The 12780-nt window shown below is 42.1% G+C and overlaps 1 protein-coding gene across 1 annotated transcript in view; it reads left to right on the forward strand.

The window, feature by feature from the left end:
• Positions 1 to 19: 19 nt before the first annotated feature.
• LOC115295959 overlaps positions 20 to 12780 on the forward strand; it is a 429236-nt gene continuing 416475 nt past the window's right edge. The window contains exon 1 of the mRNA XM_029944310.1: positions 20 to 149. Within this exon, the coding sequence (XP_029800170.1) occupies positions 81 to 149 (69 nt within the window). The 5' untranslated portion in view covers positions 20 to 80. The remainder of the gene's footprint in view (positions 150 to 12780) is intronic.

Below are 12780 nucleotides of genomic sequence, written 5' to 3' on the forward strand. Positions count from 1 at the left end.
GAGCCCCGGCCGCCCCGGCTCCCGCGCAGGGCGAGCACGCATCCGGCGCTACGGGAGGGAGCCTGCCTCCGCGCTTGTATATGGCAAAGTTTCTCGCCGAGCTCCTGGGCTGCACATTGCCGAGCAAGGGCGCCTCTCCCATGTTTGAGGTAGGTGGAGGGTGTGTCCCCACAGCGACCCGCGTCCGCGTTGGCGCTGCGGCGAGCCCCGAGCGGGGTCTTGGGGTCCCCAGGAGTTGGCAAGTGTGTGCCGTCTCATTTGAGTGCTTTCCACCTGCAAGTCTGGGATGGGGCAGGGCGAGGAGGAGACCTGAAGCCCGGGAGCCTGAATCCTTGCCTCCTGGACATCAGTGAACCTGTTTTTCCTTTCTTAGTTGACAGGCAAGCACGTTTTCTGTCCATCTGGACAGAGTTTTGGAAGTTGCTCTTTACGTAAAACGCCAGGGATGTCTGAAAATGAACATTACCCTGCAGTCTCTCTTTGTTGCTCACTTTGTTGTGGTGGTGGTGTGTTTTACCTTGCAATCTGAAAAAAAAAGTTAACGGTAAAGAATCTTTAGGTCAGAAGGTTTTGGCCTTTTTGCCTCCTTCTGCTCCCTTCCCTTAACCCCCAGCACGCTGCTAACTCCATCAGTTAACTCCTTTCTTCTGTGAGTGAGATACACCGGGGATGAGAAGAGTTAAAGTGGGATTTGCCAAATCAGGTGAAGAAATCGTAATTCTGAAGGCAGGTACATCTAATTGCTCACACCTGCCTGAGGTGGCAATGATGCTGCTGTAAGCATCTCTGCGAGGAATCGTTTATGAGAAGGCTGGCTGGCTTGTCTTGTGGAGGGAAATGGTGGCAGCCACTGTTTTATGGGAAACCTATACTGGCGGCTCAGTAGGGACAGTCTCACACTGTGCACGGTACCCCCATCCCATCCCCCTTCCCTCCACAGTGGGAACGGAGCGTATCCTTTGTCTCTGCCTACCCACCCTCCCCCAACAGACTGCCTGACAACTAGGCCTGGACCAGAGGGCAATGGCAGTGGCCAGTGTCCTGCATTCTTGCACGGCACTCCTCACTCAGTCGTAAGGCCTGACCGTTCCTCCTGACAGCCTGGGGGCTACTCCAGGAGCTAGGTCTCTGCAGTTTGCTGACTGGTCAGAGAAAGAATTTGGGGTCCTCTGCGGTGGATGTGAAAGCTTTTCCCTCAGCAAGGCAACTCTGCTGGCTGCAAACTCATAGACTCTTCCCTGGGGGCTAGTGAGCCTCTTCTCACCTTTGTAACTGTTGGTGTTCTTACCTTTTGAGGTCCTGTGGTCACCTTCCTTCAGTCTTAGAGCTCAGATTGCCCAACTCATGATGTCTGCTGTGTGACGGATTGCTAGAAGAGTTAAGAGATCATTCTTTAAGCAGGGAGATCTCAGGAGGTGATGGAGAGGAGCTGGGAACACAACAGCAGACTGGGAGAAACCAGTCTGAAATGCTTGGGTGCGTGGTGGCCTGATGTCTAAAAAGAAAATAATGAAAGACCTGAAAAAGTAAAGGTTTTCAGGTCTGCGCCTAAAATTAGCCCTGTCCTTTGACCTGTTACATCTCTGCCTATTTCCTTCTATGTGATGTAAATGTTAGGTAGACTTTGGGGGTCATTCCAGAGAGGGGAGATGCTCCTTTAGAATTGGGTTTCTCACTGTATTTAGATTTTTGTTTTTTTTTAAAATGTAAAACTATTTATTTATTTTTGAGAGAGAGAGAGAGAGAGAGAGAGAGTGAGTGGTGGGATGGGGCAGAGAGAGAGGGAGACACAGAAATTGAGCTGTCAGCACAGAGCCCTACACGGGGCTTGAGCCCACAAACCGTGAGATCATGACCTGAGACAAAGTCAGATGTCCAACAGAATGAGCCACCCAGGTGCTCCTGATTTTTGTTTTTATTTATTTATTTTTTTTAAGATTTTACTTTTAAGTAATCTCTGCACCCAACATGGGCTTGGACTCACAACCTGGAGGTCAAGAGTCCCATGCTCCATCAACTGAGCCAGCCAGGTACCCCCTGGATTTTTGTCTTTAAATTACCAACCCAGGCCAAGAAAATTTCTTGTCTTTCAGTTGTATAGTCCTGTCTGTTTTATCTTCTGGCATATAGATGCTTCACCATGATTTCCTGGAATAATTGGCTCTCAATCATTGCTGGTTGGAGGGAGACTTAGAAAGTAATCAGAGACATATTTAGACAGTTCAGAAAATGAGTGGCTGTTTTGTGTTTGAAGAGCTCTGGGGAAAGGGAATTCCCTTTGTCCTTACTAACTCTGTATATTTTGCTTTGTGTTCTTTCCTGGGGGCAGTCATATCTGCTGTCTCCTTCTTTCTACAAATTGATTCAGTGTTGGCGGAATCACCCCAGCTGGTATCACTTTTAATCAGTGTTGCTAGAAGAGTTAAGAGATCATTCCCTCCCTACCAATAGGGGTACATCTGCTCAAATAGGTGAATGACTGAGTCTGGAATGTGTTTTGAGGATGCTTTCTTCTCAGGCAACAAATTCTTACTCATAAATGAAGAGGCATTTGTTGAGGCCTCTATATTTGGGAAGGAGAGAAATGTATAAGAAAGATATTCTTAAGCCTTTCTAAATAGTCATTTCCTAAAAGCGAAAGTGCTAGGACATGAGAAAATTTAAGCAGCCTTTCATTTCCACCAAATGCTCTCATTCTAACTTGGGAGGCTACCTTTAGTGTCAGGGGGCTCCCAAGAAGAGGAGGATGTTTTCATAAGGAAATTTGCCTTCGGTTGCCTTGATTAGGAGGTGGCCATGAATGTAGGCTCTTCTTACCCAGGCCAGTTTGGTTTGCACAGAGGAGATTTTTCCTGAAATGGTACTGAATCCAGGCAGGACCTTGTGTGTGTTTGCAGGTGTCTGACAAGGGTGAACAGGTGACGGGTTATGGAGAACACTGAGGCAGAAAGTCACTGTGCTTGGAAAACAAGTCCAATGCCTACCTTGCTGTGTCATCATCAGAGGCTTAGGACCGCTGCTGAGCATTTGGAAAGTGGTGTCTTCATGACCGTTTTGTTAATCTTCCCTTTACCTTTTCATAGTCAAGTATTTCCATCTTTAAAAAAGAATTTTTAAAATTTCAAGGAAAAAAAACCCCAAAAGGATAAGAAGTCGACCTCAGTCACAGCAGTGCTCTGAGCACTGGGCTACATTTTTGGGGTAATGTTTGTGTGCCTTGCCAAGGCATGGCGTCTGCAGCAAGAGTGGGATTGTTGCATGTTCTGGTGTCTAAAAAAGTAGGACATTGTAAGCATAGAATGGTGGCTTCAGACCTAACAGGTCTTACTTATGTGTGTCCTGTTTGCTTAGATGGTTGGATGTCTGGCCCTGACCTCCATTACTGCCCCTGTTGGCTCTGACATATTATGAGCCTTCCCCCCACCTTTGCATTGTGCCTTCGTGATAGTCAATGATGGGGTCTGGCTTAAGAGCAGAAAGTGGCAGGAGAATGATATAGTCAGGCGGCTGCTTTTTCTCCTTCTGGATCCCCTTCCCTTAGTCTGCAAATCTGCATTAAAAATTGTTTTTAATGTTTAATATGTTTGAGAGAGAGAGAGAGAGAGAGAGAGAGAGAGAGAGAGAAAGAGTGGGGGAGGGGCAAAGAGAAAGGGAGACAGAATCTGAAGCAGCCTCTAGGCTCTGAGCTGCCAGCACAGAGCCCAACACGGGGCTCGAGCGCATGGACTGTGAGATCGTGACCTGAGCTGAAGTGGGGTGCTTAACCAACTGAGCCATCCAGGTGCCCCTGCAAACCTGCAATTTTAATGCTGCCATCCTTCATCATCCAACCCAAAAGGACACCTCTCAGGAGCCACATCCATTGGGTAGAACACATCTGGCTCTATAGGAAAGGGTGTTCAATTCCATGCCACTGTTTCTGGATGTGGTCTGTAGAATAGTCATACCTCATGTATGTTCTACTTATTTCCACATTCTATTTTCTGTCTCCACTGGTATTGCTGCCTAATAGGCGGTTCTAGCTTTAATTTATGCATCATAGATAATAACTGTCATTTATTGTCTACTCTGGTGGACATTGTTCTAAGGGCATAATGTACACAATCTCAGCTGTCTTCTCAATAGGTTCATGATATAAATGTTAACAACCATGTTTTACAGATGAGAAAAATCAAGGTCTATTGAGTTTAAGTAATTTGGTTAAGGTCATTCTAGTAAACACGTGCTAGAGTGAGGATCTCAAAGTTCACCTACCTTCTTCAGCTATGGTTCCTTGGAATTTGGTGTTTATTTTTTTTTGTTTCCTACTTCAGTTTTACACCTAGCCACTCATTCTCTTTGGAATTAGGAAAGGTAAACACCCTCATTCTTTCATCATCACTGTGTTACCACTGGGATGGCATGAATACCTTACTCTTGGAAATGTTCAGTCAAAGGCTGGTTGAATTCAGAGGAATTGTTAAGGGAAAGATTCAAGTTCAATCACCATAACCCTTTATAGCTAGCTTCCACTTATGAGGCACATCTTGTTTTCCCCAACGACACTATGAGGTAAGCTGTGTTGTTGTCCTTGTTTTAGAAGTGAGGAGGGCAGGGGTCAGGGTCATTACCTGAATTGTCCAAGGTTACTCCCTACTTCCGATCTGATCCTGGACTCTGATTCCACAGTGCTTTGCCAGCCAGCTGCATTGACTCACCTGCTCTTTTCCCGGTCTCTGAGTGCGGGCTCATCCACTCTATCTTTTGGACCATCGCCAAAGTCATTTTCCTTAATAGCCCAATTCAACACAGTGTCCATTTATATATCCCAATTCTTCGGCGGTTCCCACCGCGCACAGCTGCAGTAGGGGTGCAGTTTCCCCTCGACAGTGTGGTCACTACCTACATTTTCTTGTCCAGTCTTTCCTTCTTCCTGTATTCCTAGCACTCTAGCAAACTTTTGTCTACTTCCATTTCTTGACCATGTCCTCTCACCTCTGCCTGGAGTTCTCTTCCCCTGATTCATCTATTGATGTTTCCTCTCTGCCTGCATGCTTCCTCTCAACTGTTGCGCCTCCAGACCCAGCCCTTCGGACAACAGCCAGCCCTCCACTGCAGGCTCACTGAGTACTCTATGTGTTTGTTTTTGCAGGAGGCCTAGGACAGCTTTCTCTTGTAACTTCTCCATGCTTCAGTTTTCTGTCTTCAGTGGAGATGATAGCAGTGCTAAACACAGGGTGGCGAGGGTTAAATGAGTTAGTGCCTGTAAAGTACTTACAATAGTGCTCCATGCATGGTCATTGCTGAGGTTCTTGTCTGTGCATCTCTGACCTCTTCAGGTTCAAGAACTGCGCAATTTTTCCTTGCACGGCACCCACCAGAGTATTGTACACATCATTTTGCATCACAAGATGGGTCGAACTGATCTTCTCACTCAGAAGGTTCATGATTTTCTTTGCCCTTAAACTATTTGTGATGTCTCTGAAGTTCCAATTTAACTAGCCACCTGTATTTTCATTTGCTAAATTTGGCAGCCCTATCTTACTATTCCCCTTCTCCCATCAGAACCCAGCCCCTAAGATTCAATCCCACTCAACTATAGAAGCCTGTCGGCTGTCTTCCCCACTTGATGGTCCCTACTGTGGCAGAGATCCTGTCCCAGGCCAAGGGAGCCACCTATAGGGAATTGCAGTCGGACAGCTATCTGTCCCCGTGCCTCATTAGTATGGAAATGCCAGAGTGAGCAAGCTTTCCGCTGCAAGTGTCAGGTCTGCGACTGGGAGAGGTGTAGCCCTGGAATCTTATTTATTCACCCCTCATGTGTTCACGGGCTCACTCACTCATTCATTTAACAAATGTTATTGAACCCTGGCTTTGTGGTAGACACCCCAGGGAAGCCTTCTGAAAAGACATTTAAACTGTTTTAACTGTGAGCCACAGTAAGAAATATATTTTACATTGCAATCCTGAATGCACATAGTTATTTATACCTATAACATTGAAATTAAGTTTCAGGAGTAATACTTTTACTTATGACAGGGGTTGTACTTTGATCTTCGCAGTTCTGTTCTTTCCATTCCATTTCTTCCATTCTATTAAGAATTAAACAAGGAAAGACCTGCTGAATTGATTTCATGAGTTGTGACTCATGATTTGAAAAGCACTGCTATAGAGGATGGTACGATTCTATTTTTACAGAACAATCTGTATTCCCTCATTATCCCAGTGCTATACTTACACATTATTACACAATACATTAGGAGATTTTTGTGGTCTACCATGGGAAGCCAGTCACCATGAATAACATTATTTCTCGGGAGAAAATAGTTTCAGGGTTTCAAACAACTAATTTGCTAAATAACCTTTGATAAATATTCTGCCTCTAAATTGGGCTAAAGGTTTGGCATGTTACCTGAGCATATTTTATGACATTCTTTTTATTTAGAATACTGTAGTTGGATTTTAATTTATTTCTCTTTGCATCTACTAACAACAAATGTGCCCCACTCGCTGAACTACTCCGTGGGTCACATTTATGGATCTTTCCAGTTTTTATATTTCAATTGACCCCACCCCTTCCTTCTTGAAAGAATTAGACTCTCAAGCAGTTTCCCCCCTACCCCCCACCTCTAATTTCCCTGGTAAGGATTTTGATTTTATTCATTACAGTGAGCTCCTTTGTTTAAATGAATCTTCCATGCTATCATCCACTTGGTCATTCTGGTGGGCTTCTAGCATCAAAAGAATGAACCATGTGGTCAGGCTGCTTTGAACGCAAATAATTTGGATAAGGCTATAGCTTCAGTGGTTGGATGTTGGTGCTTGATCCTAAGAGAGAAGTTTACTTTGAGAATAATAGCTCCTGTTGCCACAGCTGGGTCATTTGAATTTTAAGCTAATGGATACTGAGTTTGTCTTGTAAATTCACAATTCAGTTTGTCTGAGGGCCAATTGGATTGCTCTATCACATCTGAGCCATTGTGTAGGCACCGTCAACTCTACTTACCTTTTGTGTTAGCTGCTTTTAAACTCTGCTTGTGGTCCTAAATGCATGCATTTCATTTATAGGAATATTTGGCCCCATTATGATTAGATCTGTCTAATGGCTTCTTGCTGAGAGACCATTACATGATTTTTTCCTTTTTGTATTTTGATAAGTAAAGGCTGGTATTCAAATGGCCAGTGCTGTCTGCATGTCACGAGGAGGAGCAGGGACAGGAGCTTCACTCTTTGATTTATGTCCTTTTGCTTAGTTCTTTTCAATTTGTAATTGTATTCTTGTACATTCGGAATTTCTTTACTTCAGAAGTCTTTGATAAAATACAACAGGTCTAGCAGTGACATATATATTTAAAAAGTTCTGCCTACTTGGAGTTGCCTATCGAAGTGGCCCATAAATAAAATGACAGCTTTTATTTATCTGGGTTTTGTGATGAGTAAGCACTATGCTTTCTACCCTTGGAGAATCTTAAATGTATTCTAGGCCTATTTCTCCCATACCTATGATATATTAAGTATTCTATATCCCTTTCAAATCTCTACACTTTCAAACCAAAATGGAGGACTCATACTCCTGTACCCATATGAAACCCACTTCTCCTTTCCAACTCTATTTTTAGCCAAAAGCACCACACATTTTCTTTTCACCTAGAGTAGCACTTTGGTGCCATTTTTTGCTTTCTGATTTTTTATTTCATGAATAGTCTGTCTGACTCGCACAGATTCTTTCTTGGACTTACACCTTTCTTTTTATCCCTACTAGGCTTTGTCTGCTGATCTGACAGGCATTTATTTACTTATTTTTAGAAAGACTTTTTTAAAAAATGTGTATTCATTTATTTATTTTGAGAGAGAGAATGAGCATGCATGGGTGGCAGAGGGGCAGTGAGAGAGATAGGGAGAGAGACAGTCTGTGTTGTCAGTGTAGAGCCCAACTTGAGACTTGAACTCATGAACTGTGGAATCATGACCTAAGCTGAAATCAAGAGTTGGACTCTTAGCTGAGCCACCCAGGTGCCCCAGACAAACATTTATTATGTTCTATGACCAAGGACTTATAGGGTCTGTAGGGGATTTCGCAATAAGTAATAATCAGTTTGCTTCTTTCAAGTCTTCCTCTTCTCCCCTTTTCCTGAATATGCTGCTAGTATACCACGATCCCTTTTCATTGTCACTTTCCTACATAAGAGTCTGCCTGTGTGACTTTCTGTTTCCAAAGGCTCAGCCTTTAAGTTCTACCTAGTTTATATTTATTGTTTTTTATGAATATGATTTATTGTTAAATTGGCTTACATGCAACACCCAGTGCTCATCCCAACGAGTGCCCTCCTCATTATTTTTAAGGTACTGTGGTAAGTGTCTTACTTTGCCTAGCTAACTTTACTTCCTGCCATTAATTTTCTTCAGGGATCCTCACAGGTCAAATACAAATTCTTGACCCTGTGCCTTTGATTATGCTACTTGTCAATGCTATGGTATGATGACCTATCTTAATTCTTTCCATTTTTCCTAACCAAACTCTACCTAATGTTCATGGCCTTAGTAAGAATCCAACCCTTTATGAGCCTTCTCCAATTACAAGAAAGAGGCTAAGAGTACACAGGCTGGAGAATCAGATACTTGGCTTCCAATCTGCACTCCTTTACTTCTTAGCTATGTGACCTTAAATAAAATACATCTTTGCATCTCATGTTCTTTTTAATAAAATTGGAAAAATAACAGTAATGATCTCATTGAGTTGTTATGATGATTAAACAAGATAATTCAAATGAAATACTAAGCATAGTGTTTGTCATGTAGAAATTGACAAATAATATAATGATGATGATGATGATAATTATATACTTTCACCTTTAAAAAATTATTTTTATTTAATTTTTTATTATTTAAAAAATTTTTAAAATAAAAAAGATTTTAAATGTTTATTTAGTTTTGAGACAGAGGGAGACAGAGTGTGAGCAGGGGAGGGGCAGAGAGAGGGGGAGACACAGAATCTGAAGCAGGCTCCAGGCTCTGAGCTGTCAGCACAGAGCTCAACACAGGGCTGGAACCCACAAACTGCAAGGTCATGACCTGAGCTGAAGTTGGACGCTTAACTGACTGAGCCATCCAGGTGCCTCTTTCACCTTTTTTAAAAAACATACTTTCACCTTGATCTTAATACCCTGGGCTGTCTCACTCCTTTATCTTAAGATATACCTTATCTTTCCTGAATTCTCCACAGTGCTGAGCACAACCTAGGTGCTCAATCATTGCTCATTAATTTTGAAAATATGCCATATGCTGTTTTAGCAAAATCTGGGAACCAATTTATTTCTGAATATATTTAATTGTATTTTATGGAAATGTGACAGCCACTGTCCTTTAGTGACTTACCCCCTAATCTATGGGATGTGTATTGATGCTAACTTGGGCTGCAGTTGTACGAATGATGATAATGTACTTTTACATACAACTCTGCTAGAAGCAGTGCTTGAAAAATGTGCCAATTATAAGTGCTATTTAAATGAAATTCAACCTTAGATTGCAATATAATTAAACACAGAGTATTTTTTATTTTTCAATTGGTTTGCAAACATATGTCCTCAAAATAAGTCAAGTGCAACAAATCCATGCTATAAGTCAAGATTTTATTCATTAGACTTTTATGTTGCATGCTGTTGGAGAATTCTGGCTGGAGGTCAGGTTAGATTATTACAAAATTAATTTACTCCAAAGAACACTTACCCAGTGGGCTTTCTTATCATATTTCCAGTGGGAAAGAGGGAGTAATGATGCCCTGCTTCTCAGGAAACTCAGTTGGATGGACTGAATGCATGGAAATTTACTTTCATGGAGATTATTTGAACTTGGCTGAAAGTCAAGTGAGGGTGTCTACAGAGATGCACATGGGGCTGAAAACTAAAGGGTGGCAGCATTATGCATCGCAAAGAACCTGCGCTAGGAGTCTTAAGATTTGGATTCTGAGCCTGGCTCCTCTTCTCACTGGCTGAATGCTCCTGGGGGAAATCTCCTTACCTCACTGAGTGTCAATTTTTATAGCTCTGAAATGAAAGTAACAATATTCGATTTGCTTCACTCCCAGAAATGATGTGAAACTCCAGTGTGGTAATAAATGTGAAAGTCCTTCATAAAATGTCAAGCATTATACAAATGTGAATTGCTGTAATGGAGAGCAGAGAAACAGAAAGTGCCTACTTGGCATCCTGGGCATACAAGAATCTGTTGGTGAATGGACTGTCAAGGATAGTATGGATGGTTAAGAATAGAAATACTTCTGTTTCAACGGTAGAGAAGGAAGTATGAAGTCATCAGAATTTACACCTAGAGCTTCAACGTCTGTGCAGTAAGCCCTGGACTCTACTTGTGTCTAGAGGTTTACTTAAGGAGTAAAGCACTTTCTAAGGACCAAGCTTAAATGAGTTTATGAATGAAATTCTATTAATATCAGGGAAGGGTATCAGCAGATTTGAGTGGCATGAGGTAAATTGCAAGGAAGGATTGCAGGGCTCTGAAGAGGGTCTGAGAGTCCAGGATTGTGTGCTGCAGAAACATACAGTGACTGCTGTTTGAGCTCCTTCCCCTTTCTGTCTGTCCCCTGAGCCCAGCTACCCTGTGTCAGAACAAAAGAACTTGGCCCCACAGCAGAGTCATCATATGTTGTTCAGAGAGTAGAACTCAGAGGAGGGAACCCTTTAAATGCAAAGGGAGTGCTGATGGCCTGGGCAGAGCAGCAATGTGTAGTCTCTTGTAGGAGAAAATCAGGCACATGGGCAACCTGGAGCCAGCACATGCTATGTTGCCTGGACTGGGTCCAGAGCTCACATGGTATAATTTTGCCTGGAGGACGCCTACCAATATCAAGGAAGAAGGGATCCTTGGAAAAGAATCTGATGTTCTCAGGGTGGGAGTGGGTATATGTGGCCAGCAAAATTTGGGTATGTGATAAAATGATTTCATTTGTAATCTCATTTAGGTACAGAATATTGGTCCATATAACCCTCCTTAATCAGTGTCCTTTCCTATTCCATTCTTGAATCAGGGTAGGTCTTTTGTGAAATCTAATGCACCAGGCCTCTTATTTATTTTTTTTATTTTGGTCCAACAAGCTTATTCTTAATGTTCATTTTAGCCAAATTTCATATATGTTAAAATGTGTTGTTGTGACTGTTAGGAGAAAGAAGGGTGGCGTGGGAGTGGTCAGATGCACATGCAGAGCTACACACAGACAGGAAGACACACAGTGATTTGCTTCTAGAATGGCCATGATGATTAAACCACATGACCAGTGTTTAAAATGAATCCAGAGATCTCATTGATTTTATTTACCAGCTTTGTTCGAAAACCTTAAATGTGCTAGGCACATAAGACCAAGTGCATGGGACGCTTTTCAGGGGTTAACAAATCGAACTTGTTTGTCCTTTGAGTTTCTCTTTTGCTTTCTTCCTCTCTTCCAGCTTAAGGAAGGTCCTTTCTGTGACATAGCTGTGTGTGATTTTCATTTTTTCCCCTCTCACTCTGCAAATAGAAACTGATTTTATTTTTTCTCATGTATAAGGAAATAGTGCATCTGATTTCACAGGCCAGAAAGAAATGATTGGAAAGCATCCAGCCAGGCCCTGGGAAACCCCCTAAAATTATCCTCTACCTTATGGACTGTCCAGATTGTTTGCATGTGTGGCTAGGGACGGTGGGGGCAGGGAAGTGGGATTTGGGAAATAAAATTTTCTCATGGCCAGATGCTGTGAGTGAGTCAGATGGCTGGGTGAGTTTACCCTGATGCCTCCTGTGATTTTTAGGGGTTCATTTGCTCAGTGCCAGGTTTGGATGTCCAAGCAGCTGGGCGGACCCTCTGGAGCTCCTAGTTAATTCAGCTCCCTGTCTGCACATTGTGTGGACCTCCCGTATGTGGGAATACTTCCTGGATAAATAAAGGGGTTTCTCTAGAGCTGCATCTTTGATTTGGAATTGCTGTGGGTTAGAGAGACTAAGAAATAGACTCTCTCTTAGCAGAGTTGATGGATAATAGACAATAATAACAGTTCTTTAGAGTTTACCAAAACACCTTGCATATATAATTTTATTAGAAATGGAAAAACAGTAGGGAATTATTTGACTCTATTTACAGATGGAAAAACTAGGGAACAGGGAATTAATAAATACTAGCTTTGGAAAATAGCTTGGGTCTAGAATTATCCAGCCAACCTTGCACATAATAAAAATAATTTATCACCTTTTCTATATGTCTTCCTCTTTAATAGAATTAAGAAGATAGCCCTCTAAAAATACCACCAATTGAAATCATTACTATGAAATTCTCTGCAAAATCACAAAGTAGTACCAAAAAATGTAAGGTATTTTACCTCAAATTGTTTTGGAACAATTCAGAGTATACTTAAATTCCATAAAATGTTACTATTTAAATGAAAAATTAGGGGCACCTGGCTGGCTCAGTCAGTAGAGCATGTCATGTGACTCTTAATCTCAGGGCCATGAATTCGAGCCCCACTTTGAGTATAGAGTTTACTTTAAAAAATAACAAAAAAAATAATTTCATCATTACTAAAGGTTCTTTCCATTTCTGGCCTTGAAGAGGAATATGATAACACATGGGAGCAACTTTGATCATCTCTTTCCAAAATTATTTTCAAGCCCTTCTTTGTCCCACAAAATTAGCTTAAGTCCCACCTGCCATCTCTAACTGTCCCCGTCTCTTCCTTCAGGCTCCTTATATCATTGGATGAAGAGTACCCAAACCATGAACTATAAAGAATAATTAGATTTTTCTCTTGAGAAACCATT

This window comes from Suricata suricatta, chromosome 1 (assembly GCF_006229205.1).
Source record: "Suricata suricatta isolate VVHF042 chromosome 1, meerkat_22Aug2017_6uvM2_HiC, whole genome shotgun sequence".
NCBI classification, from domain to species: domain Eukaryota; kingdom Metazoa; phylum Chordata; class Mammalia; order Carnivora; family Herpestidae; genus Suricata; species Suricata suricatta.